The 26,253-nt window shown below is 40.6% G+C and overlaps 8 protein-coding genes across 8 annotated transcripts; 4 read left to right on the forward strand and 4 right to left on the reverse strand.

Annotated features, from left to right (window-relative positions):
* Positions 1 to 142: 142 nt before the first annotated feature.
* Positions 143 to 5,566, forward strand: I206_102450 (uncharacterized protein; the record flags this gene model as incomplete). Its single annotated transcript, XM_019154560.1, has 13 exons — positions 143 to 227; positions 294 to 365; positions 435 to 494; positions 575 to 4,082; positions 4,159 to 4,240; positions 4,339 to 4,523; positions 4,592 to 4,752; positions 4,811 to 4,830; positions 4,973 to 4,987; positions 5,050 to 5,097; positions 5,157 to 5,179; positions 5,244 to 5,313; positions 5,378 to 5,566. The coding sequence occupies 13 exons, from the start codon at positions 143 to 145 to the stop codon at positions 5,564 to 5,566; spliced, it is 4,518 nt and encodes a 1,505-aa protein (XP_019011963.1).
* Positions 5,567 to 5,903: 337 nt separating this feature from the next.
* On the reverse strand, positions 5,904 to 6,831 carry I206_102451 (uncharacterized protein; the record flags this gene model as incomplete). The annotated part of the gene is made up of 6 exons (XM_019154561.2): positions 5,904 to 5,983; positions 6,084 to 6,159; positions 6,272 to 6,369; positions 6,429 to 6,552; positions 6,688 to 6,723; positions 6,802 to 6,831. The coding sequence occupies 6 exons, from the start codon at positions 6,829 to 6,831 to the stop codon at positions 5,904 to 5,906; spliced, it is 444 nt and encodes a 147-aa protein (XP_019011964.2).
* Positions 6,832 to 7,326: 495 nt separating this feature from the next.
* On the forward strand, positions 7,327 to 8,961 carry I206_102452 (uncharacterized protein; the record flags this gene model as incomplete). Its single annotated transcript, XM_019154562.1, has 9 exons — positions 7,327 to 7,473; positions 7,638 to 7,755; positions 7,838 to 7,945; positions 8,015 to 8,059; positions 8,123 to 8,262; positions 8,336 to 8,426; positions 8,497 to 8,554; positions 8,637 to 8,726; positions 8,832 to 8,961. 9 exons carry the CDS (start codon positions 7,327 to 7,329, stop codon positions 8,959 to 8,961), a joined length of 927 nt encoding a protein of 308 aa, XP_019011965.1.
* Positions 8,962 to 9,348: 387 nt separating this feature from the next.
* On the reverse strand, positions 9,349 to 13,677 carry I206_102453 (uncharacterized protein; the record flags this gene model as incomplete). The annotated part of the gene is made up of 7 exons (XM_070202562.1): positions 9,349 to 10,699; positions 10,754 to 10,824; positions 10,880 to 11,048; positions 11,111 to 11,274; positions 11,370 to 11,816; positions 11,883 to 12,606; positions 12,668 to 13,677. 7 exons carry the CDS (start codon positions 13,675 to 13,677, stop codon positions 9,349 to 9,351), a joined length of 3,936 nt encoding a protein of 1,311 aa, XP_070058663.1.
* A 1,466-nt stretch (positions 13,678 to 15,143) lies between these two features.
* I206_102454 (uncharacterized protein) lies at positions 15,144 to 17,488 on the forward strand (the record flags this gene model as incomplete). The annotated part of the gene is made up of 3 exons (XM_019154564.1): positions 15,144 to 15,315; positions 15,386 to 17,282; positions 17,380 to 17,488. The coding sequence occupies 3 exons, from the start codon at positions 15,144 to 15,146 to the stop codon at positions 17,486 to 17,488; spliced, it is 2,178 nt and encodes a 725-aa protein (XP_019011967.1).
* Positions 17,489 to 17,911: 423 nt separating this feature from the next.
* On the reverse strand, positions 17,912 to 20,563 carry I206_102455 (uncharacterized protein; the record flags this gene model as incomplete). Its single annotated transcript, XM_019154565.1, has 4 exons — positions 17,912 to 18,939; positions 18,992 to 19,723; positions 19,823 to 20,254; positions 20,326 to 20,563. The coding sequence occupies 4 exons, from the start codon at positions 20,561 to 20,563 to the stop codon at positions 17,912 to 17,914; spliced, it is 2,430 nt and encodes an 809-aa protein (XP_019011968.1).
* Positions 20,564 to 20,929: 366 nt separating this feature from the next.
* On the forward strand, positions 20,930 to 24,122 carry I206_102456 (uncharacterized protein; the record flags this gene model as incomplete). The annotated part of the gene is made up of 9 exons (XM_070202563.1): positions 20,930 to 21,448; positions 21,511 to 21,589; positions 21,645 to 21,935; positions 21,994 to 22,642; positions 22,703 to 22,815; positions 22,881 to 23,230; positions 23,314 to 23,482; positions 23,586 to 23,907; positions 23,978 to 24,122. The coding sequence occupies 9 exons, from the start codon at positions 20,930 to 20,932 to the stop codon at positions 24,120 to 24,122; spliced, it is 2,637 nt and encodes an 878-aa protein (XP_070058664.1).
* A 216-nt stretch (positions 24,123 to 24,338) lies between these two features.
* I206_102457 (uncharacterized protein) lies at positions 24,339 to 26,188 on the reverse strand (the record flags this gene model as incomplete). The annotated part of the gene is made up of 2 exons (XM_019154567.1): positions 24,339 to 26,088; positions 26,169 to 26,188. 2 exons carry the CDS (start codon positions 26,186 to 26,188, stop codon positions 24,339 to 24,341), a joined length of 1,770 nt encoding a protein of 589 aa, XP_019011970.1.
* Positions 26,189 to 26,253: the final 65 nt, after the last annotated feature.

Here is a 26,253-nt window from a genome sequence, read left to right on the forward strand (position 1 = left end):
TCAACGGTAAATGACAAAATGATAATAACCCTAATCCGAATAACAGCTGAAAGATACAGATATCTCACACCATTCAACAATTTAACAATCTACACCGTATGACTATACTTGGATCGCAGTCATTCTTTCAGCAAGCACTTCAATGGAAGATACAGGTAATTCAAGAGAATACGAAAAAGCAATCGATGTCAACCGTTCATATATAATGTCAATACCAAATCGAGCGGGTATGTCATCTAATTCTTCACTTCCTATACCACTTGATACGTGAACACTGCTGAGCATATGTGTAGTTGGTAATGCGGTAGATCCAATCTCGCTGGACTGGTCTGATGAAGAGATCCCCTCGTCAAGTCAAGCTGGACGTGAGTAATTTAGCCGTATATGCTTCATTGTCCGGTTATGCGCAAAAGCTGAATTTAAATCGCGTTTAGCCTCACGAAGGGCATCACGACCTAGTGCAGCTACACCATCAAACAGACGAACAAGTATACGTCAGTATGAGAAAAAAGGTGACTTCATATTTGATAGGGACAGACTAGGAGAGAAAGATAGCTAATCGGATTCCGCATAGTCGTGGACTTGACACTGGAAGATTCAGGTTCAGATACACCCAGACCTCCACCTTCATCTAGAACACCCTCTCATCAACCCAATTCTTCCAAGACTTCGCGCGGGATCCCTCCAAATAAACATAGAAATGCTGAGGATACCAGTGGACCATCCGTAGGACCGTCAAGGAAGGTCAAAGAGGAAGCGTTAGGTAAACCTGGATCCTGGACAAATCCAACAGTGCTTGATCCATCGGCGTTACCCTCAACCTCTTCAGATGGCAAGGAAGCCATGCGATCCCCTACCGATGCTAATATGGCTCCTCAAGGATCATGGTTGAATCCCGCTGTTTATGTTCCTCATATACCGGTCGCACCGTCCGCTCCTGAAGTAACGAACAAAGGTAAAGGCAAAGGAAGGCAAACCGGTAATGAGCCGGAAGTGGGAAATTGGCTAAATCCTCGAGTCCTTGATATGTCTGGCTCACCGACCAAAGAAGATTTCAACCTACCTTCCAATTGGACTCGAAATGAACCAAACGCTTCGACCCAACGAGGTCGCGAATCTCAAGGAACTTCCGTAACACAAGTTAGGTCTAGCGATGACATGGATAATCCTATCAATCCAATATTACGAGGTTTATCAGCATCTCCAATCAGTCGCGATGATAACAATGGATTAGAGAGCACAACGGATGTTTTCGTCGATCTGCTCCCACAAACGGAATTTGATCAACAACCACCAACAACCTCAACTTATCCCCCTCCGTCTCCTCCCCACAGCCTGCTGCCAAAACTCTCGGTGGGCGCGATCCTGCCCGGTGATGCATTGTCCTCAGATTCACAACCGCCAGCTGGATCCTGGCTCAACCCAACAATTCTAGAAGCAACCGGTCCTGCCACTTCTGCATCGTTAGAAGGGGAACATGAGGTTGGTTCATGGCTGAAGCCTGCAGTCCTGGAGGCGCCTGCATCTCATAAGCGGTCCGCTTCGCCTACAGAGCTTGAGAAAGAGGAAACATCACGGAAAGGCAAAGCGAGAAGGATTGAAGTCACTGCCTTGGAGGATCTAAATATAGCGAAATCGCCTGAGCCACCTGCCTTGACTGTCAAAAAAGGACCAACATGGGTCACTTCGGAACAACCTGTGAAGAAGGCTCAATCAATTGAGGCAACAGCGATATCAGCTGTCGCACAAGAGATCCCGACGCCAAGAGACGTTTCTGAATCTCAAGAGAACACGCCGAAGGATATCAACACTATTGATAATACCGAAATAGCAGATGACAGTATGTTTGTAGATCCCATCCATAGTATCGTCAAAACACCGGAATCACAACTTCTCCCAATCTCCGCCGTGAGGCAAGAAGACCTTCCCATCACTGAAGCTGAGATCTTGGTACCTCACACTACGTCTACCGATCAGCCTTCTTCTTCTGATGTCCCGATTGGAGTCTATACTTCGCCAGGACAACCAGCTGCTCCCGTCGATCAGCCACTCACTTCGCTCGATCAGGAAATGCCACATGTGGATGTGGAACATACGACTTTAGGCCAAATTTCAGCAATCTCAGAAGGTTTGACCGGACACGCGGTCAAATCGAATCAGGAAGAGGGCAATGCTGTTACTGCACAAATGGAACAGGATAAGGAGAATCTATTTGTAAGCGCGCCCGAAGATCTGGAAGCGATGGATGTGGACCATGCTGGACAAGACGAAATCAAGGTCGCTCAACTGGAAGTGGACAACTCAATTATACAGGACGATAGTTCCAAAGACAGTTCGGTGCCGTCAATGACCATGACAACATCAGCAAACACCCTTGAATTTGATCCTGGTACTTTGCATGCCGTGCAACATAAGGCAGTCGGGCCCCCGACACAAGACAAATCTGAAGGTGCGGATCAAGAACAATCATCACCAAAAGCAATCTATATCCCTCAAACTCCTGAAATCTCCATACCTCGCACCCCTCTCACCAACGATTCTCAGGAAGTCGAAGCTTCTCTTGCTCTGTCGATCATCAGTCCAATTGCTGAGTTCACCGCAAAGTCTTCTGTACTCGTTGAATCACGCCCAGAACCCATAGCTCTACCCCCTCCAATTGTTGGTCATAATGATGTGCCCGTCACTGCCGCGCATCTTGATGCTTCGAGGGCACAGACAACCTCTGCTTATCTAGTCGAGACAGAGAGGACGATCCCCCCTGAAGACGTGCCAGAGACAGGTATTACATATCCTGTCAGTTCCCCAACAATCCAACCTCTCCCAGTACTCTCTTACAATCCTTCTCCCGCCCCCGAATCGAATGTAGCGGTAATTTTTCAAAGAGATATCGCCAACGAAGTTGACGTGAAGCCTATCTTAGAACTAGTACCGCTCATCAATACTACTGGACACGGCTCATCTTCTTTGAACCCTATCACACTCGACCTGGACGATGACGATTTAGACTTCTTGAACAGTGACAAGGAAGACGGGAGTCAAGACACGATGGATGCTGTCCTTGAGCAGAAAGCAGAAGATGCGCGTGCGGGAGACAGCGAATTCGAGATCGTCCCCTTACCAGTAAATTTTCCAGTCGTAGACATAGACGACCGCACGCGACGATCAAGCAGTGTTCCGTCTATCGAGGAAATCAAGGGCGACGATTTCATCCACAGAATAGGTACTCAGTCGGCCCGAAAGTCTACCAGGACCAAGCAACAAGCTGGTACCAGTGCGTCTGCACAGGCGGCCCTGACTGATCATTCCTCGAAGGGAATATTTTCAGGTTCTCGACTTTTACCTAATCGTATGACCATTCCCAGTGCCGCCGCATCCCAATCAGGATCTTCACCGGTTAAGAAAAGCAGTGTCACCCCACCGCCGAGATTCGAAATTGTCATCCCAACCCGATCAAGACAACAATGGAGGCATATTGTGGAAAATGATGGCGACTCCGAAGTTGAAGATATATTGGATGATCATTCAAATGATTCCTCTTCCAGCGGGCTATCTAAGGCGGTCGACTTGGTAGAATATAATGGATTTACTGTCCACAACACCTACCGAATCCCTGCATCAGAAGACGCGATGGACATCTCCACGGAATCGACCAATCTACATACGATCGCAGCCTCAACAATGCCAGATCCTTTGCCCCCTTCGGACCGGATCGGTATAGCAAACAGGACCTTGAACACGAAATTGATTGACGAATGGAATAAAAGGAAACCGCATTTGACTAGTAATCCTCCTCTACACAGAGCAGTATTCGAAGCTTACATGGCACAATCAACTTCCATTGACGAGCCTTACGCAGATGAGATTAGAGTAGTCAACGATGTTGATTCTGAAGGAGCTCCACCAGATTTCGAATTTCAATATTCAAACGACATGCTTTATAACCCTGATGTTCCTGATCCAGAGCTGGGAATCGGTTGTGATTGCGACGGACCTTGTGATCCAAACAATGAGAAATGTAGTTGTGTGAAAAGACAGGAAGCTTATTTCTACGATTTGGGTATGAAGGGTTTCGCGTATGACAAGTGAGTGAACCGGTCCTGTCTAAGCTGTGAACTTAGGTGTGACCTTTCAGTGGCTAACGCAGAGATGATGATACAGGCACGGACGAATCAAAGAGACTTCTGTCAGTGTTTGGGAATGTGGGAAACATTGTGGTTGTCCTCCTGATTGTCAGAATAGGGTGAGTTCAACCATTTATGTGCCTTTCACTTTATGGTGCACAATCTTTCAGAGACGCATCGATTTTAATTAATTCTGGTTGTTTACCACGATGTTTAGGTTATTCAACGTGGTAGAGGTAAAGATACAAAGATCGAACTCTTCAAAACCAGATGGAAGGGATGGGGTGTCAGAGCCAGAGCACCTATCGAAGCTGGTACCTTTTTAGGTATATATGCTGGAGAATTAATTACGGAAGAAGAATCTGAAGAAAGAGGTAAATTGTATGCTCAAATTGGTAGAACGTGAGTACTTTGCCTGGGCAGAAATCGAATGACTCTCAGCTAATATGATCAAACCTGGGTTTTGATAGGTATCTGTTCGATTGTGATGGTTGGCAAATTTCTCATCCGCCTGAAGGATTAGAACAAGTTGATCATCGCTTAGCTCAATTGGCTGAACTAGCGGCTGAAAGAGCTAGATTGGTGGCCACTGAAGCTGATGATCCGAGTTGGGTCTACTCCGCTTATAGTGGTGAGTTAGCCTTGAAAGCAAAGAAAGTGTGTTCACATTGCTGATGTGGTTTGCGTAGTTGATGCTTTTCATTATGGTGTACGTCATTTGCCTTGGCATCAGAGAGAAGGGTGAAAGCTGATGACCATGTGATTTGCTTTTATACTTCGATTTGATAGAACGTGAGTTGCGATTGTTTGTTACTGGTGCCGGAATGATAGCTTATATCATCTCTATGCAGTTCACCAGATACTTTGTTAGTATTCTAGCTGCCATACGACCATATTGCACGAGTAGCTAAAGTTTTCCCGCTCATAGAATCATTCCTGCGATCCAAATCTTGCTATCACGCAAGCATACGTCAAGGTAAGCTATTTGGTGCTTGTCTTATATATCTATAGTAGCTGATTACAGCCTCTGATTAGGATTTTCATCCTGAAAGACCAATGTATGCCATCTCTGAGCTTCTGTAACATGACGTCGGATATTGACCGAGCTGCACTATAATATAGACTTGTCATCTTCGCTAGACGGGCAATCAACAGGAACGAAGAACTCTGTATCTCTTATAAAGGATTACCCGTAAGTATATCAAAAAAATTGAGGTGACTGTACTGGATTCAATTGATTTATTTTTTTGCTTTAGGACGAGGATGAAATTCCAATTCCAGCTCCACAACCTAAACTTACAACTCGAAATGCAAAACAAAAGAAATCTAAAACATCTGCTTCAGCACATATAACAGGTGGAACAAAAGGTAAAGTAGCTGCTAAAGATAGGTGTATGTGTAAAACACCTAGATGTGATGGAAGAATGTTTAGTTATGGTTCATGAAAGATGAACCGCAAATGAACATGCTTGAAAAGCTTGCTTCCAATCTGCATTTACAATTTTTTCATTATTTGTAGATCTCATGAGATATTTATTGTATCCCTCATGCAAATTATATTTGTAGATTGCATTGCTATATACACTATATGTATTTATGATCTGCTTCTAGCCGAAGTATAGCTCAGTGTCGAGGTAAATTCACATGTTGGGTTGATTTTTGTTTGCGCCACTACAATGCCTGATTGCATCGTCCTTAAGCTCCTGCGCGTCATCATGGTTCTAGGTTCACTCCCCAGTCAATTTATCTCGATGCGGAATCTGCACGATGTGATTATATTGTTTATGAGAGTATTGTCAAATTAGGCGAATCGTCTCCTAATGCCTGATCTAGAGCTGATTGAAGTTCGATGAGTAATTCTTCTGAAATGAGGAATTTCAAGTCAGCTCATCAACTATATATGGACCGGAGTTCGAAAAGAATGACAATGCAGCCAAAGTTAGTTAGTTTGGAATGACTCGCCTGATTGAGCTAGAGCTTCTTTGTATTCTTCATTAGCTACTTTCAATTCTTCTTGTAATTCCGATAATCTAGTTGCCTGATATAACCAAGTTATCATCAGTTCGTCTTAAAGCAATGATGAAAAGACAATTTCAAAATTCGAAATCACACAAGTGGATTTGGGATCAATTGATGATTCTAGAACTTACTCTATTGGTACTATCGTCTTTTTTAGGTAAATTCTGTATTAAGATTTTTATATCTTTACTCCGCCTTACAATATCATTCACGAATGTTTCAATTGAAGCTATACGTTAATATCATGTCAGCTGAACATATCTCACTGGAATGTATACGGGAGCTGACCTTTATATTCTGTTCTATTTGCTGCATGGGGAGTTTGTAGAGTTGTAGGTATATTTTTAGAAGTTTGTTCAAATTCAGTTCGTTTGGTTATATAATCTATTGATGTTGATGTTATCGTTAAAAGCTATAACAATATAAGAATAAGACTGTCAATTTTCTGCTTGAACATAGTATTCAACTAGCGATTGATTTGAATCGATATTGGCATGTACTGAATAGTTCATATATCAAATAGTATGTCGAAATAGGAAACACTCACATCAAGGATAGCATCCTGTAGTTGTGTTATCCGGTCCTACCAATTCGAATCCAAATTATCAGCTGATGATCACATCTGGAAAACCTAGAGCACAGCTGATGTAATTGAGCTCACCATATCAGTGGATAACTCTTCGTTGAGCATTTCGTGGTTTTAAACTTGCAAACGAAATCTAAACTACACTCTCGAAAAGCCAAATTATTGTCGGTTTGACTTGGAATGCATCGAGATTGATTATTCCCTTCTACCCGAGCTATATGTGTTGTACGTCGCACATGCAGCTATTCGCGTGATCCCAATCAGCTACATCTTCAAAGGGCTTTCGCAGCTGAACTCACCTGATAGCTATTCTACTTTTATACTAGTAGCGCAGTAACGTTGTACCTGTACCGAAGAACGAAGATTGAAAAGAGTGAGATATGAAGAAGTGCAATTAATTGTATTTATCGGCATATTCCGACGGAAGCGTAATATGTCAACAAACTCAAAAACGCTCGGTCCATCACGTCCACTAAAACATATTGAACACATGCTCATAACGATTATTTTGATTCTCGCTGCCAAATACGTTCTCCAGTCCTATCAAAACCATCACGACAGATAAGTCAACAGCAGAAAAAGGTCATTATTGGACCAAGCATGGCACCGCAATCAAGTCTGTACGACACCCTCTCAAATTTGCTTAATCCCCTTTCACTCACCGGAAGACATCGATCAACTTCGGATATTTCAGATGGTCTGAAGAAGATAAGGCGAATAGTTTTGACAGAAGGGATACCTGAAGTGGTGAGTATCGCGTCATGGTGCAATCCTGTGTAAGAACAGACTGTTTTGATTATCGTTGTGTTCTGATGATAGGACATATCAAATGTCTGTCTATAGAAGGGCACCAGGGAAGATACAGCTGCACTCATCAATCTGTTATTGCTGACTCTTCATCTGTCGCGCAGCCAAACAGACCTGCACTGAGACCTAAGATATGGAAATTGATGTTGAAAGTAGATAATCTGAATGCAGAGGATTATTTGCGATGGGTATCAATGGGTCCATCCTCGGACAGTCATAAGAGTGAGTCAAAGATGCTTGTCTACGTAGCACAATCGAACTTAAGAAAGGGACCTCCTGACTGATATTCCTACACTCCAAATAGTCAAAAATGATACCTTTCGAACATTAGCTACAGATACACAATTCAAAGGAAAAGTAAAGGAAGATATGTTGATAAGGCTGCTAGAAGCATTTGTATGGAAGATAACTTGTGGGTGCAGCTGGATTTTCCTCATTCGTTGGATGAGCAACTAGCTGATAATATCTTCCGGTAATTTAGCCACAGAAATGGAAGATGAAGGACAACCGTTCAAATACGTACAAGGTGATTACTTATATCTGACTATATACAAATGGGATACTTAACTAATCTAGCTTGTAAATGTAGGAATGAACGTTCTATCAGCACCATTCTTATACGCTATGCCATCCCAATTAGAAGCTTTTGCATGTTTTTCAACTTTTATAGAGAATGGTTGTCCACTATACGTGCAACCATCTTTAAAAGGTGTACATGAGGGTTTGAAGGTGAGTTCATTCATATGCAGTTGAAAGGCAATTATCAATTGACTAATAATCTAATCTGATATGATGTTCCTAGTTGTTGGATAAATGTTTAGAAATTGTTGATCAAGAATTATATGATAAATTATATAGTAAAAATCTTAAAGCTGAAATATACGCTTTCCCATGTGAGTATGGAAATACATTTGATTTTGATCGTTTCTAAATTAACTGACGTATCAATGTCAATCTACGTAGCTGTCATGACTTTATGTGCATGTACACCACCTTTAGAAGAAGTATTGAAACTCTGGGAGTAAGCTCATATATCGTTTTGATGAACTATATCAATCTCGAGTATAAAAAAAATAAAAACTGATATAATTGTTTTTCTACAGTTTCTTATTAGCATTTGGTTTACATTTAAATGTACTTTGCGTAATTGCTCAATTATTATTAATGAGACAAGAATTAATGGATTCTCAATCGTATGTTTCATCATGTTCAAATTCAATTACGTTTTGAGAGAATTTTAAGTTTTACTGATTTTCCCTTTGTTTTTTTTTTTTTCGTTAATAATACTTAAATTATAGTCCAATGAAAATTTTAAGAACTTTTCCAACTTTAAATGCAAGACCTATAATAGGTATAACAGTTGCACTTGTTAAAGATATACCAGAAGATTTATATAAAGAATTAGTTAATCATCCTTTTATACCTTGATCATCTTTTCATTGAATACACAAATTATATCTCACACTTATGTATAATAAAAAATTGAATAATGTTGTATATTTTCAAAATCACTTTTCAAATTGATGATATTAAAAAATAATGAACATAACGTATGTATCACAATAATGAAAATGTAAATAGAATTTTAGAATTACACTAAATTAAATGCATATACAATTCAAAAATCCTATGTAATAGTATATAGAAATTAGAATGCAAGGTGAACAAGCTATAAAAAAATATAAATAAATCATATATTCTGAAATCCATTAACCTCATAAGAATCATAAAAAAATCGTTAAAAATCATTAAGAAAATCATTATTAGATCATTACAATATACAAACAATTAAAAAACCAAACCTAAATCTATGTCTTAAATTCTACCACCTAAATTCCTTTTTCTACTACTAGTTAAATTTCCACCTCTTCCAACAGTTGCTGCTTTTCCTGATCCCTGTCCAATTACAATTCCAGGTCTAGCAGCTGCAACTCGAGCAGCAGTTACACTACTAACTTTTCCTCTTACTGGCGCTGTCGGTATCGAAGTTGACGTTATTGTACTTTCAATTGATTGAGAAGTTGTAGGTGAATTCAACTTGGCAGGTATATTTCCTCTAATCGAAGTCGTTCCTCTATTTGATGGTGTACCTCTAAGCGAAGGGACTGATCCTCTATTATTTAATCCCGTAACTCCAACTGAAGTTGTACTTCTCACAGTAACTGAGACAGGTCTTTGTTCGGGTGTTTCATCAAATCCATTGATTCCTTTTGATTCATCAAATGCTTTCCATAATCCCACAACGGAATCTTCTTTACTTGGTAGTTTTCTAATTTCATTTGAATTTCCTGTTTCACTTGCAACCCTTTCATGGCCAAGTGATACATTATGATTCTCATTGACTTTATCTGATATATCATTTTGACTGGCAATTGAAGCTAAAGCTAAACTTGATCTTCCAATTGGAATTCTCCTGCTTTCACTACTATCACTTCCATTCGATTCTCTGAACTTCGTAACTCCTATCGAGCCACGTACAGAACCAACTTGGGAAGCAGGAGTTGAAGCTCTTATAGTACTTGTTGCTGATAAGCCAGAATTCCAAGCTGGTCGATTGGGTAAAGTAGCCAAATTAGCCGTTTGGAGTGGTCTTAAACCTCCACTCAGAGTAGTAGTAGTAGTAGTCGTTGGAGGAGGAAGAGATCGTCTTCCGGCTCTTTGGCTTGACATTGGTCGTTGTTGAGTGTCGTCCGAATTTCCAAATGGAGTTCTATCCATATCAGGAGATCTTAAACGATTCGCGAATTTAGCATTTGCCGCATGTCCCGCAACGTGTCCTCCACTTAATCTTCTACTTAAAGGTTGAGAAGCAGTTCGACTTTTTCCTATTGATCCTTTGGTACCACCTGGAAGAACTTTTGTAGGTGAAATAGATTGCCGAGGTTTGGATTTAGTTCTGAAATTTGGTTTCACTTGATCTCCATCTTTAAACGCGAACGACATTTCAGATAGTCCATCTGAGACCATTGACATGGTCTCGTCATCTTCATTACCGGTTCTACGTGATCGAAATGATTTGGACGGCGAAGGATTCCCAGATCCGTCCGTCGTCTTGATGGGTACCTTCGTTGGCGTTGCATGAGGTGTTCCAGCGATCGAGGGAAGATATCTCGATGTAGGTGGAGATTGGGGAGGTTGAGATGTCCGTTGGCGAGATGTGGTGGCGCTAAAGCTCTCAAAATTAACTGTCATACGGTCAGGCCCAGCTCTGATGACTTGCTCTTCCATATTGAGCAGAGCATCGGTGCTACCGGCCTTTTGTTTCAGATGCCATTCATGGACTCTGACAAACTACGAAATTCCTAATAAGCGGTTGATCTGACAGCAAGACGATCGGAACACTAACGCGGTAAAGGTTTCTTGCTCTCACAGAAGCACTTCGCTTACCCATCGTGCCATGCTTATTGTTTGCGAGATCATGCGAAGAATCGGACTTCGTTGCTTTCTTGAAGCTTGCAATGGGCAAATGGGTTATACCGGTCTTCTCGCAAAGTAAGGAGACATCGGAGAAACGACTGAGATTATTTGGCTAATCAGCTGAAACCCCTATCAAGGACCGTTCCAGAGCTGAGCTTACATGACCCATAAATCCCCATCACCTCCTTTTAAAATATCGCTCAATCTTTTGAATGATTTCTTGCCTTTTACTGAGGTGGGCTTCTCTTTCTGAGTCTTCGAAGAAGGTACAGATAGCTGAATCTCGCTAATGAGCAGTCTATCAGATTTAGGAGCCATAATGACCTTTGAGGTAGACTATCAGCATGTTTTCCATGTATAGTCCGATCAGAAGGGCGAGTAGCTTATCGGAGAAGCAGGTATATTATGCCAGTACTCACTTTATCTCTTTCTAGTCCATCTATTCTTGCCCAAACATCTCTAGTCTTCTCACGCTCTTCTTCAGTAGTCTTCTGATCTTCAATAGATCTGACTATCTCTTCAACTTGATCTACCATCGACAAAGTCGCTTCGTACTCTTTCAAACTAGGATCCGTGTTGAACAAAAGGTTTTGGAATAGTAAAGGATATTTCAAAAGACGTTGAAAGGGTTTAGATAAAGAAATTACTAATCCTGCTTCTCCTTTCTCGTTTGCAATTTCTTCAAGTTGAGCTAATCTCTTACTCAAACATCCTTCATCGGTCTCTTCAAGCTTTTTTGATAGCCTTTTGGATTTGATTGAAGTACCGCTCATCGCCTCACTGAATAGCTTGAGTGAATTATCCACTTGCGATAGCGCTTTTTCTAAATGAAGAACGTATGTTGAATATTCTCTCAGAATATATGACTGTCATGTCATTGTCAGCCTTTGAGCAATCTAAAGCTCTCCGGTAAGTTATAACGGGCAACTCACATGTGCAGTGAATACATCTGCTAGACTCCTGACGAGAGGGTATTGATTCTCGTACCTTCTTTTCAAAGCACCTGCCAATCTGATATGTCCATCCAGTATTCCACCCGATAAAACTGTCAGAACCTTTTCTAAATCTTCAGGTAATTTAACGTTGTTACTGTGCGTAACACTGTCGATAGATCCCCGAGAACTGACTCTCGAGTTGGCTTTCTGTAGCTTACTGTTGAGCCCAGCACCGGGATGATACGATGTTCTGCCATAATCAGGATAGAGCGATTGCGAAGATCCAGATCCTTGTCGAATGGAAACAGGGGGCGGAAGGGAATTATGGGATCGTTTACCATTCAAACTTGAAAAACTAGCTCTGTGTGTGGGTCTACCATTTGTCAGTATATTATAGGCGTTCAAACGTGCTGCACTTGATGGCGGTGGGCCTAGAGTTCCTCTTGCGATAGTCTCATCATTAGGAGTCATAGGCGGTGCTGTACTTGCTGAGGAATCAGAAGGGTATCGTTCGCCACTATATCGAGGTGTCGAAGAATACTTGGCTGCGATCGGTAGATTGACGAAAGACTCATTCCCTGACAAGGCTGGAGAGGTGGGCGACATGGCTCTGGTGAACGTAGAACTTGTGTCGTATAATTCAAGATGAGGTGAATTGGCTGAAATTGGTAAGAGGGATTTACAAAATGTTTCATTGAATTTGATGAGGTCTTGTACGTATCTTCGTTCAAGATACGGGTTAGTCACGAGCCTGAGTAGGTCATATAAAATGGGGTACTCACCGTTCCTCCGAGCTAACGATTTCCCAAAGTACCTCTTGCCTTGTCCTTTCCTTCGGGCCTAAATTCGCTATCAAGTCATCTTCAGCCATCTCACTCCAGCTATTTGGTTGGGGTAAGTAGCTCATATTGCTATTTGTACCAGTAGAAGCTTCTGAGGGGGTCGGAGAAAGCATCATAGGATATTTGGTAGGAGAATTGCTATTTGGACGATTACTGAGCGGGGGCATTGAAGCTTTACGAAATGCGGTTGGCCTGGTTGCGAGAGAAGGCAAAAAAGGGGAAGTTTGTCTTGTGATTGGTCTTGGTCTGACTGAGTTCATCGATTGTGATGTACCCGGTCTTGTGTCCAGAGGTATGGTGGACGGAGGTTTCAGGTTTGAAGTTGATGCTCTCTTCGAAGGTGATGTTGAGGAATAGCTTGTGCTCTGGCCTGAATTCAGGTTTCCAGTAGATACACTCCTTCCCCTTCCATCATCCGCTTTGACAGCCTCATCCAAGATCGCGCTAGTGGTAGGTGTCGGAGCCGGCGATCTAAAAGTGACCTTTTTCCCACTCCGCTCATGATGAGCATCTCCGGATGCACTAACGGTTCTGTTTCTAAGCGTTGATGGGTCAATCCATCCTCCTACCGGCGAAAGATGACCATTCTGAGTAGCGACAGGATCAGAGACCGAGGGCGGTCTAGACTTGTTGTTGATAGCTAGATCAGGCGAAGATACATTGTGGCGTTGATGTTGATGAGCTATTGGTGTGAGTGATCTCACCACTTGCGAATTGTTGGAGGAAGGAATAGGGGATGATGATTTTTCAGGTAAACGGGATTTCGATACTATCCTTTTCAAAGAAGTATTTATGGATTTCTTCTCTTTTGCATTACCGTTTACTGAAGTCGTTATATTTTCTTTGTTTGTTATTGATGCCGAGGAGTTGGCTCGAGATGATGTCGGTCTTGAGTCACTCGGACCACCTTCACTAGCATTATTCTTGAACCTCGAGAACAACGATTTCATCTTAATACTCTATGATGTCCGCGCTGTTCTTGAGAATATGATCGGTCAGATATGAGGGGGGATGGACTGCTGTATATGCGGTTGGCGTCTGACTGAGGAATTATTCTCAATTTCTGCATTGGTGCGACATAGGAGCTGCGGTAAGTTCAGTCGGTGTAACGTTATTGAATCGACATTTAGGCGATTTTTTTAGAGATTAAGCACGAGACGCAGCAGAAAGCGTAAACAATGACGGACAGTTGATAGGCATGAAGGGTGTGTATAGGTAAACAAGCAATAATGGCGATTAGTGTATGATGAGTTGAATGAAGGAAAGAAGGAAAGAGATATAAACGGAAACCGCCGGATTTAATTGATAGGTAGGGTTATAAATCGTCATAGCACATACACCTCGATACCATACGTTCTGCTCGAAATCCAGCTATGCATGACCAATCTGGTACTCCTAATTGTTCAATGATGGATCTCTTTATGCTTCGAACATGCACCAGGGAGCATCATGATGTAGTATTACCAGGGGCTTTACGACCTGGACCTGCAAAGTCCCAACTACCATAAACTCCAAGGATATGATGCTGTGCAGTCAAACAAGAGTCCCGAAGGACAATGCTTCTTTACTCCTTTAAGATAAGATCAATGACATACATATCAGAGGCAGACTTGCAATCCTCACAGAACGATCATTTGACAGCCTTTGTTCACGTCGATCATTTGCATCTCTGCTTTTTCGAATTCCGAGAAAACAACTCATATCAACAAAACAAAAAATCAAGCGCGGTCTGTGCGCGTCGTTGATATTCATTTGACAAATAACCATGCCACATGGCATTTAATAACACTGGTTGTAATTAGCTGACGTAATATGACTACATCCGGTTAATGAAATACAATAATATTGATAATAGAGTATCGGGGATAGATTTGGATCCGGGTGCCGAACATAGTAATAAGAATAAGGAATAAGGAAAATAGGGATGAAGAATGATTAGTGACGTTTTCGAATTCCAATAGTGGTGTATATCCTACAGTTAAATCAAAGTCCAAGCTGTGCATATAGTGGTTTGCATTGTAGCAGTATATACAAGACATTAAGTCAACGTTGTAAGATTCTTCAAAGGAACGAAGCATTCAAGCAAATGTGAGTAAATTCATCAACGCTTGGCAAACGACCAAATCTTCTTATTCTTATTGATTAACGTCGTTCTCTTTACTTCCTTTAAATGACGTAGTTCCAACTTCAATAAATTTATCATCATTCGAATACACAACACAATACACAGATAGGATAACTCCTGAACATTATTCTACAGCTGAGTCAAGGTATTCGACATCGACTATCTCACTATCGATCTTTCTACCTTTTGCGGGCTTATCAATCGATTGTTTTCCGCCTATACAAAGTCCGATCCGATATTCGACCCTACATGTTAATCTTTCATTCGAACGAAATTAGGAATTAATCGACTATGACATTGTTAGCTAAACCTTCAAGGTCATATGCTAATGTGGATCACGATCCAGATGGATTGAGCGGTATCGGAAGTGGCGCATATGGATCAAGCTCTACTTCAACAAGCAAGAAATTATTAAAGAAGGATACCAACAAGGTCGAAGGTGGATTCAAGACTTATCGACCTCGTGAGTTGACTTCTCTAGCATATTTCCATAAGTATGCTTCTAGCTAACCTACATTCACGTGATTGTGTAGCTCTGGCCGAAACTCACTTACGAAGACCGCTAGGCTATGATCCTCATCCTGAATCTCATTTCGCTCCCTTACCACCTGCATTTCATTTGGGCGGCAAACACAAGAAAGATGCAGCCTTGGCAGGACAACGAGCAGAATTAGAACACATTCTACAACCAGAATATAAGTCAACGTATAATTACGATATGGAAGGTGATTCAAGTAGTGTTGCAGGACCAAGTAGAAATCATTCATCACGTACTGCTGGTGGGTTAGGTATGGATAGAAAAGGTAAAACTCCCTTAAGTGTTGGACTTAGACCTTCAGCATCTATATCAAGTTTTCATCAATCCAACGGGAATGGAGGAGTAGGGAACGGTGAAGGACCAAGAAATGGTGCTGGAAGAAAGTCAGGTGGATTAGGAGGAGGAGTATATGTTGATTCTAATGGAAAATTACATGATACAGAATTTGATCCTTTTGGACATATTTCAGAAATGTCAAGAGCGAAATCCAGAAGAAGAAGTGCATTTGGCTCGGATAGAAGAAAGAAAGATGGTGGAAGTTCAACCAGTTCTTCTGAATCTGGTAGTGATGTTGGTTTTGAAGCTAAGACAAATTTGCCAAGGAGAAGTACTGATACTGGGCGAGAGAGGGAAGAAGAAGAAATCAAGAAAAGATTGGAAATGGAACGAAAGAGATTGGATGATGTTTCAGGATATGCAGCTGCAAGAAGGAGAAGTATGATGTCTGAACGTTCAGGTGGAGGTGGTATTAGACCTTCAACACCTTCAATTAGATCAAATGAAGACGGTCAAACAGGATATGGGTTTAATGGAAATTCCATTTATACTTCAAGTTTAGCTCCAACAGCTATGACTGGTCGATCTAAATCTCAACATGGTCATTATATTCCTTCTCCCCTCTCACCAACTTTCAGCACAAATACACCCTCAATATATTCTTCCGCGCAATCAAGATCAGCTCATACGCCTCAAACAGCTACTACTGAAGGTAAAGTCCAAGGTACACCTCCTGAAAAAACAACTGAATCCACAGCTCCACCTCCTAAAAAAGAAACGAAATCAAAAGTGGAATATACAAAAGATGGTTCAAAGAAAATCACAGGATTTGATGCACCAATCTCACCTGTTCCACCTTATACGCCGACCGTACCTGATCAACACCAACATTTATTACCTCGTGCACCGTCAGTCAATGGAGGTAGATTAAGTCCAGCTCCTGGCTCTGGCGTAGGTAGAGGAAGTATAGATACTACTCGTGGAGAAAGGGAAAGACCGCCTAAACCTGTCGAAAGACCAAGAGAAGAACTTTTCCCTGAAACTCCAGCTCAGATTAAGAGGAGAGAAGAAAGAGAAAGGCGTATAGGAAGTACAGTAACTACAAATCATACAAGGTTGAATAGACCAAACAATCATCCTCATACTGGATTATCAGTTGATACAATAATAGCTTCTGATTTAAAAGGAAAATCTAGAATATTACCTGAAATTGAAATTGTAGAAGATGATGATCCTAGAATAATTTTCCCAACAGAAGGTAAAACAACTAAAATTCAATCAAAACATGATCACGTTATTAGAGGACCTTTTTCTCATGCATTAAATGCATTAGGTTCATCACAACAAATACATGGAAATGGAAATGGAAATGGATCTGATTTAGGTGATTATAGTAGAAGAGGTAGTACAAGTAAATCAATTGGTGGTGGAAGTTTGAATGGAAGTGGAAAACCTTCTTCTACATTAATGGAAGAAGATGGTGGTTATTTACCTTCAAGATGGGCATCAGGTGATAAAGCATTAAGAAAAACTGAAATTGATAGAGAAAAATATAGACCAATGGAATGGAAATCTGGTGGTGGTGCTGAAATAATTACAAGAAATGATGAATGGCAGTGAGTAGATTGATATATACTTTTCTAATCTCTTTGATCAATAAAAAAAATAAATTGATACTTATATGTTTCTTTTCTTTTTTTTGGGGGGGAATAGTCCTTCAACTAAAGATCATCTTAAAAGAAATATGAAAGATATAGCAACAAGTGCAAGATTTAGTTTATTTAGAACTAAAAAGAAGTTATTGAGAAAAGCTGAAATGTAAGGACTTGTAAGAGATGAATTTGGTTTAAAAATTATGTATGGACTTTTCTGTTTTCATTTTTGTAAGATCTTCTTGAATGAATGAGATTTTCAAGTTAGACGATGAAAAATAAAAGGAAGAAAGATCTTATAAAATGTCAAATTTCTGGAAATCTTCATTTCATCTTTTATATTCATCTAAAATTATGTATTCTTATTGGTTTTTTAACAATATCTTGTTTAACATTCTGATATCTTCTTGAATTAATGTCATCATCGGATCAATATTATTCGTTATGATGTGCATACTTTAGTTCAGAATATTTACAATGAATGTATACGTAAATGATTTACACAACAATACAAATACTATATAATACATGAGTCGATTGAATTGCCCTAGAATTTCATCTGACATGTTATAAATTGACGAGACGAGAAATAATTAGTATCTTTCGAAAATTCCTTTAATTGAATTACTATTTTGTAATTGAGTAGATTTTGACCAAGCTTTAGTCCAATCTTCTTCTACTTCCATTTCTTGGCTTTTGTGCATATATCTATTATCATTAGTCGATGAGTGAGTAATATTAGGATGAGCAAAACCGTTAGAATAGACAACAGGATCGGAATAATTATTAGATTTGTTTATGAAACGGAATTGTTCGATAGAATGACGACTTCCTCCAGAAGAAGAAACATTTGGATCGTAGAATGCTTGATGTTGACTGTAGGGTATAGGTACGTATACTTCCTTCACTACATACGTGCTACTCGGATTTGATGCAGTTGAGATATTAGTATTGGAAATCATAGATCCTCCATTAGTACCTTGACCATTTTGAGTATATTTATCGTCATCACGATATTGCTTTTCCCTTTTTATCGGAGAAGCCGTACTACCGTATTTAGTCCCTTTGGACGTGTTCAATGTGTACGTTATATTCGAGCTGCAGTCAGTCTTACTTTCGTTAGGATCGCTAGGCTTGAATAATGGTAATTTAGTTTCTCCTCCAACTGATCTGATTTTCGTTGAAGTACCTTGATCATCCGTCTTAGCGAATAAATCACCAAAGGGGGATCGTGCTATCTTTAAATTATCGGTTATTTTTGGATTGTACTGTTTCTTGGGGAAAATCTCGATAGGTTTATAAGGTTGTTTTGACTGTTGACGACCCAACCGTTTATTGCTTTTACTAAGTGCCTGTTTGTTCCATCTTCCATGCCTTGGTACTTCTGTTCTCCATTCTTCGTCCTTGTCCGTAGATTTATCTTCTGGCGATGATGATCTCTTCGACTTCCGAGCCTTGAAGATATGACCACGCAAAGAATCTGACGTTAATTTTTCGACATTCGATCGATGGTTAATGCGACTGTTCATGCCTGTTTGAGGAGCAAGCATTTGAGCGTTATTTCGAGCCTCTTCGAGCAAATGCTCTTTGTGAGTACGAGAACGCTTCAATTTCTCTGTTTCTGATCAGAATCAGTAAGTGTCAATCATTGCGGAGATTAGTACCAGGCTCACCGTCCTTCTTCTCGAAGCTTCCTAGTGAACGGACATCCTGATTTCCATTTGGTGAAGCACCTCTTCCAATAACGCGAGATTTCAGCGTGTCAGGATCTCCGAATCTATACTGGTCCAAGGGCGAGCTGAGGAGAGGTACTTCTGAGGAGCTTTCGCCTGCCTTTTCAATATCGCGCAGAGCGGAGGATGGAAGATGGGTAATCGTTGAAGGTTGTTCCATCGAATTGTCTTCCTCACTGGCCGAGCCGAGATCGATTGGGTCCAGCGAGTTCTTACCCTTGGTTTTGGGACAAGGATGGTCATTGCTATGCGCTGATGACAAGCTGGGATGCAAGGGCGAGGCTGCCCACAATGATGCCTTTGTTTTCCCGTATTTCTTTTGCGTATCAGAAGCTTTGCCTTGAAGGATCTCTTGCATTGATGCTCTTCGTTCTTTCTCACTAATCTCCCTGGCTGTCAACTTCATTCTTCCATTTCCAGTCCCTCGCTTCTCATCGTCAAATTTATCATCTATATCCATCTCCTCATCTTGCTCATTCTTGGTGTGTCTTCCTGAATCACCGCAGATGAGGTCGTTGATTGCTTCCGTACCCAATTTATCTACTACATTTACTCTTGCTTCTTCCTGCTCCGTTTGAGCTCTATGAGATTGTCGGTCTTTGAGTGGCAAATCGTTCATTCTTTCAATACCCTGAAGGATCGGGTACTCTGAGCTGGCTTTAGCGTTGGGAGCTACAAATACAACAACTGGGTCAATAAGTTCAATATTGCCAGTTTAATATGACAGGGGAGTTTATTGAACGCGAAATGATGGCTATATTGCTAACTTACGAAGAATACTGAACTTGATCTTCTCTTCTTCTTTCGTCTTTCTATTTCTAGCTCTTGTTGCAGCCCCCTTTTTAGCAGCTTCTGATCTCTTTTTAGATAACGCCTCTTTCTCTTCCCATTTTTCAAGTATAGTCTTTTCTCTCTCTGGCTTTACTTCTTCATACACAGGTTTACCAGATCCATCATACCATCCTGTATGTTTCATCTTTGGCTTCTTCGGACCATAATGCTCGCCCTTCTCTTGGCTGCCTTTGTTCAAACCACGCTTCTTAGATTGGCCGAGCTGTGCGTCTTTCGAACTGCTTGCTTTATGATAGTATTCAGGTTGTATGGTTCGACAAACACCGTTCTTGATACCGTAATCGTTATTCGACGGTGGTATAGATCGAATTGCAGTCGCTTGAGAGGCTTTGACAGGCGCTGCTGAGTTGTCTAAATCGGACGCAGAACAATGTAAGCTTCCCATCGTACGAAATATTCAGCGAGATATAGAATTGGCTCACTTATTGATGGCGCGAGATTTGTGGGCTCGGATTGGTTCGATGGTTCATTCCTTACTTTCCGAGCAGCGATCGTGAATGGAGTATCGGTAAATTTAACAGGTTCCCATCTTGAAGCTAAGTCAAGCTCTTTTACCAAATCTGCATTGCCACTCAAAGCATGCCGGTCAAAGACTTCATCTTCATCAGGGGATTCGTAAGATTCGGAATGAAAACCATCATCCCATCCGTCGTCATTCATTTTGTGTATCTCCGATTTGTGAAAAACAAGGAACTTGTATCACTGATCAGTGAGTATAATAAGAATAACTACAATCCTTGGAACAGCAAACCAAAGTAAGTAAGATAGAGAAGGAAGGTCAAAATGATCTGCTCACAGTCCCTCGTATGTGAATCATTTGAGAACATTAGCAGTCGCGTATTATATACTTCACCACGTGGCAACAGCAGCATGATTACGTTATCAAAGCCTTGTTTAACCTTCTCCATTCCTCTTCGTACCTCTATTTCAGACTTCTTTCTTGTTTTCGTCGAATGCATCCACCTTGGAAATCATACAGTACATCTCGCAAGCGCAGCACAGCCCTGCTCTAAGGTAACATTCATCATGACAGACTCCGCCGAACCGGTAGCTGGACCAAGCAGGAATGCTGTCGTTTCAACGCGAGCAGATGCCAATCTCCTTCGACAATTCGTTATGGAATACCTTCAATCACATGGTTTCGATAAAGCATTAGCATTATTTCAACAAGGACCAAGTGATATAGGAGATGCAGAAGGTGAAGCTTCAGCTGCAGCAAATGGAAAAGAAGCTATTTTTAGAGCTCCTGGTCCAGTACCTCTTGAATCTAATGTTAAAAGAAATATACCTCAAGCTCAAGCTGTATCAGCTTCAACATTGTCCGAAAGTATAACACCTGAATTTGAAGCTCAAGCAAAATATATAATAGAACAATTACAGGCAAAAGTACAAGCTACGAATCCTGGTGAAGATGGCGCTGATGATGCTAATAAAGAATTGAAAGATGGACCCAACAATCAAGATTCATTGTTAGATCCTTCAGATAGGGTTGAGGGGTATAAGAGTTTCAGGAGGTGGGTGGATGGTGGACTGGATTTATGGAAGGTGAGTTAGCTGATAGTTGTGCGAGGATGTCCGTTTATGAAGCTGAGGTGATAATTGAATAGCCCGAATTGGATAATCTTTCGTTCCCCCTTTTCGTCCACACATTCCTTGATCTTATACATTTCGGATTTCTCAAAACTGGTTAGTTGTAATTACGATAAGAAGCTCTAACCCAGCTCATAATATTGTAATATAGCTCGTGACTTCTTTCAAACTCATGCCTCACATCATCAACCTCTGCATCCCCAAGATATATCAGCCTTAGCATCGATATCCACGAAAGAGCATGTACAAGCGAACCCATTTTGTCAACGGATAATAACGGACAAATATGTTGTTCCCTTATCAAGAAATACGAATGATCTCGTCATACAGTGGCTGAGTGGAGCAGGCTTAGATGAAGATTGGGAAGCAGGTTTACATAGTGCTGCTGGACGAGCTAAAGAAGCTATCAAAGGAATAGTATTTTCGCGCATCAGCATAAAAGGTGAGCTCTTGCTTCACGACTGTCGAATTGTTGTATGTTGGCTGAAGCAACCGATCAGTAACGAGTACATCTGTGCCGCTTGATGAGATCACAATAGCGACTGCAAGTGGATTGTTAGCCTCGGCTTTACCTTCGGCAATGCCCATAGAAGCTTTCAATACAGCGACGGATCTCAAGCTTGGTCCTCCACCTATCACTGAAAAGCTGAAAGAACAGGTGATAAGGACATTGCAAGATGAAGAACCTCAATCAACTCAACAACCTAATGGTACCTCTTCGCCGTCGAAAGCTTCACTGTCGCTGCCAAACGGACATCCTAATGGTGATACAAATGGTGATGTCGAAATGTCATCACCTAATCAGACTGGGGACCACATTGGTGTAGTAATGTCTCAGAGTGAAAATGGAGATGCAGGGAGGTCCGGTACGCCAGCTCCAGGTATTACCATTCAAGAAGTGAAATTAGAACCTGAGCTGGAAAGAAACAAAGACCCAGACTTAGTCAACCCAGAAGAGAATGAAACCTTACCTCCTATACCTGCTGTATTTAGGATACCGGATCTGAAAAGAGAAGTGGAAGCTATCAGGGATAAAAGAAAAATGATAAGGTTGGGTCCGCAAAACAATGGAGAAAGTAAGGCTGGGAGTAGCTCCAACACCGTCCTGCCTAGTGTAGTGGCGTTCACCTTATTTGACCAGGGCGAGAGGTAAGCTTTCGCTTACGATTGGCCAATTAGAAGCGTGATGAACTGACAGAATACACTTAGTGCGGCATCAGTGGAATTTTCAAAAGATTCTTCTCTAATGGCTGTTGGATCTTCAGAAAGCTGTATACGGCTGTGGAGTCTGAAAGGAGAGAAATTAAAGAAGAAGACAATAGGTGAATATCGGTCTCCCGCGATCTGGTTCCTGAGCTACTCAGCTGATATTGGTCATCGGATGTAGACCCGTCAGATGGCTCGTTGTTGGAAGACGACGGTGAACCGTTCCGCAAATTAATAGGGCATTCTGGTCCTGTATACTCCTTATCTTTCGATCCATTGTACGGATCGGCTTCGGCACCTTCAACTCTCCTTTCCTCCTCTCAGGATGGTACAGTCCGCTTGTGGTCTTTGGATACCTATTCAAATTTAGTGGTATATAGAGGGCACGGGAAAGATCCAGTCTGGGATGTAGAGTGGGGCCCGATGGGTGTTTATTTCGCTACTGCCTCAAGGGATAGGACGGCGAGATTATGGAGTTCGGACAGGGTTACTCCGCTCAGAATGTATACCGGGCATCTATCTGATGTCAACGTGAGTGATGTTCCGATGCTGGAGTAATCTTGGAGAGTGGAGCGAGAGGGAATACCTTAGCTAATGCTCTCGTGTTCTTTCAGTGTGTACGATTCCACCCTAATTCGCTCTACCTCGCGACTGGATCCAATGACGCTTCATGTCGATTATGGGATGTACAACGAGGTGCATGCGTGAGATTGTTCATGGGTCATACAGATGCGGTAACTACTATGTCTATAAGTCCAGATGGTAAATTGTTAGCTAGTGCAGGTGAGTAAGATCGCTCAATATTACTGTTTGCCCAGAAATACTGGAAACAAATAAAAGAAATAACGAGAGGCTGATTTAAGGAATTGTCCCTTTGCATTTGTAGGTTTGGACTCCTCAATATGGTTATGGGATTTAGGATCTTCAAGACCTATAAAAAAGATGTATGGACATAAATCATCTATACAATCTTTATCTTTTTCTGCAGATTCTTCAGTAATAATTTCTGGTGGATTAGATTCAACAGTTAGATGTTGGGATGTAAAATCACCTGGTGGTGAAAAATCATTAAATAGTGGATCAAATAATATTAGACAAAATGATACTTCAATTAGAAATGGAGGTACAAATGTTGGAGGTGGAGATGAATTACAAGGTAGTTTACCAATGGGTCCAGGTCGTGGTAATTGGGAAGATGAACCTCATACGTGAGTCAATCTTTCATATTTACAGAATTTAGAGAAATGACAACTTAATTGAAAATGATTTGATTTGTAGTTCTGATTTATTAGCTACTTGGCTTACTAAACGTACTCCAATTTTAAAAACTCATTATACACCTAGAAATTTATGTATGGTAGCTGGATCATTTATACCTCCGAGTAACGCTTCAAAGGGTAATCAACAAATGAATGGGCAATAGGTATCGAAATAATAATCGTAAAATAGGTATAATCGTTTTTACGTATACAACTATATTGCCTTTTACATTCTTAAGTAATTTTGAGTTTTCTGTACTTTCATGTATGTTCAATACAATCGCTTTGATAAGTTTATACTGAACCAATAATACATCTTTGGTATCTTCTCACGATGAACCTTTATAAATACAACAAACCATTTTATGCAAAACACTGATTCAATTGATTTTCTTTTTCTTCTTTTTAGGCATAAGCATAGTAACCACCTCGTCTTCCTTCTTCTCATCTAATCTATCTTTCCTTGTTACACCATTATCATTCATGCCTAATAACCCTTCTTTGGCTTTTATAATACCTACGCATTTAGTCCAATTATCTTGACCAATCTCTCCAACAACAATACTTTTAGCTTGTTTTAACCAAATGTCCGTACCTTCTAATGATAGAGGCAAATCAGCGAAATCTAAATTGGTAAGTGCAGTAAGTAGTCGATTAAGTATTTCAGGACGTAAGAGAGGTTCTTTGGAAATCGTCACTATACTACTTGATTGATCTTGAATTATAGAAGTAGGTTTGGTGGACTTAATTGGTAATTTCATTTCTGTGCTTGATGAGCTTGAGAGCGCTAGTATATTTTGAGATTCCGGAGCAAGGGAATTAACGGTATCTACCCTTTGAACAGGTTGATCAATCTTGGCTTTAGAATTCTCATCTTCCTTCTCATCATACAGCGGTGTTTTAATTGTATTCTCTTCTAGTCGACCAATGTTCTGCTGAGCATTGTTTGGACTTGATGACTTTTCCAAACTAAAGAACCCTGTTACATCCTGTCCACATTCTTGTCTAAAACCAATCCTAACCCAAAATTCCTTTTTATCCAATTTACTCAAAGCTATATGAGAAGATTTTCTTCCATTTAATTCTTCTTCTAATTCTCTTTCTTTTTTACTTTTCTTGACAGTCGCAGTACCACTACCATTCTGATCAGGTTTGTCCAAAGTGAGTGAAATAGAATCAGATATCTCAGGTTGAGTTCGTTTTATGCGACGTGAATTCCCATTTGAACTTGAATTTTTTTGAAAATGATCAGTCACTAATTCTTCTAAAAACCTAGTTTTTGGATCATCAGGTAAAGAAGGAATAAGAGTTGCTAATGATTCTGGTAAATTGGTATTCGATTTACTTGAAGATGAAGCAAAAATGGGAGTATTGAAAGGTGGTATATAACTCCATTTTAAATCATTTGGTAATTCTTTACCTTTACCTAATAGATTTAATGATTCTAATTCTTCATATCCTGGTATCAAGTAATTCAATTTATAATCTTCCTTTTCTTGTGATTTATTTGATTGTTGAGCACCTACATATAAAGCTGAACTCGATCTTGATTTCATATGAGTAATAATTGTTTCTTCGTAAACCCCTTTCCACCATTTACATAATCCACTTCCACTTAATACTTTTTTATTCAAATTTTTGGATGAATTAGCGAATAAATATTGTTTTTGAGCTCTAGCGAAAAGTTGTATTCGTATATTCGGCAGAGTATCGAGAAAATAAGTTAGGAATGACACTATTAAAATCCTTGTAAGTGGTAAAGGTATCGGAGTGTATCCTGAAGAATCAATTTTAGAGATGTATAAGATTGAAGATGAATTTGAAGGGAATGTATATAAGTATGCTGATATTGCTGTTACTAGCACTTTTCTGTTATCATTATTTTCTGTTTTCGAAGATGATGCCGAAGGATCTACAGTATCAGACGTATCGGTATTGATCTTGTTGGATTGAGGAAGGGGCAAATTAGAAGAAAGAACAACTAGTATTTCCTGTTGATAGCATTTTGGAGGAACAGGTGTATGTGGAAATATCGATGTTGTTCGCTTTGCTTCGGAAAGAAGGACAGTCAAGCCCAGCTCGTAAGGGCTGGGAACAGTAGAGAGGGCTTCGAGAAGATGACTTCGAAGACTATATGACCGATCAGTCGTAATAGTAGGGAGTTAGACGTATTGGAAGCGCAGGAGAGGTAGAATAGGTGGTTTACTTACCCCGAGACCGTCACACTCATTTTGCACTCGCAATAAGACCAGGCACAAGATATAGAATAGGAAATCGGATGTATACAATTCGTTC

This window comes from Kwoniella pini, chromosome 3, assembly GCF_000512605.2.
Source record: "Kwoniella pini CBS 10737 chromosome 3, complete sequence".
NCBI lineage: Eukaryota > Fungi > Basidiomycota > Tremellomycetes > Tremellales > Cryptococcaceae > Kwoniella > Kwoniella pini.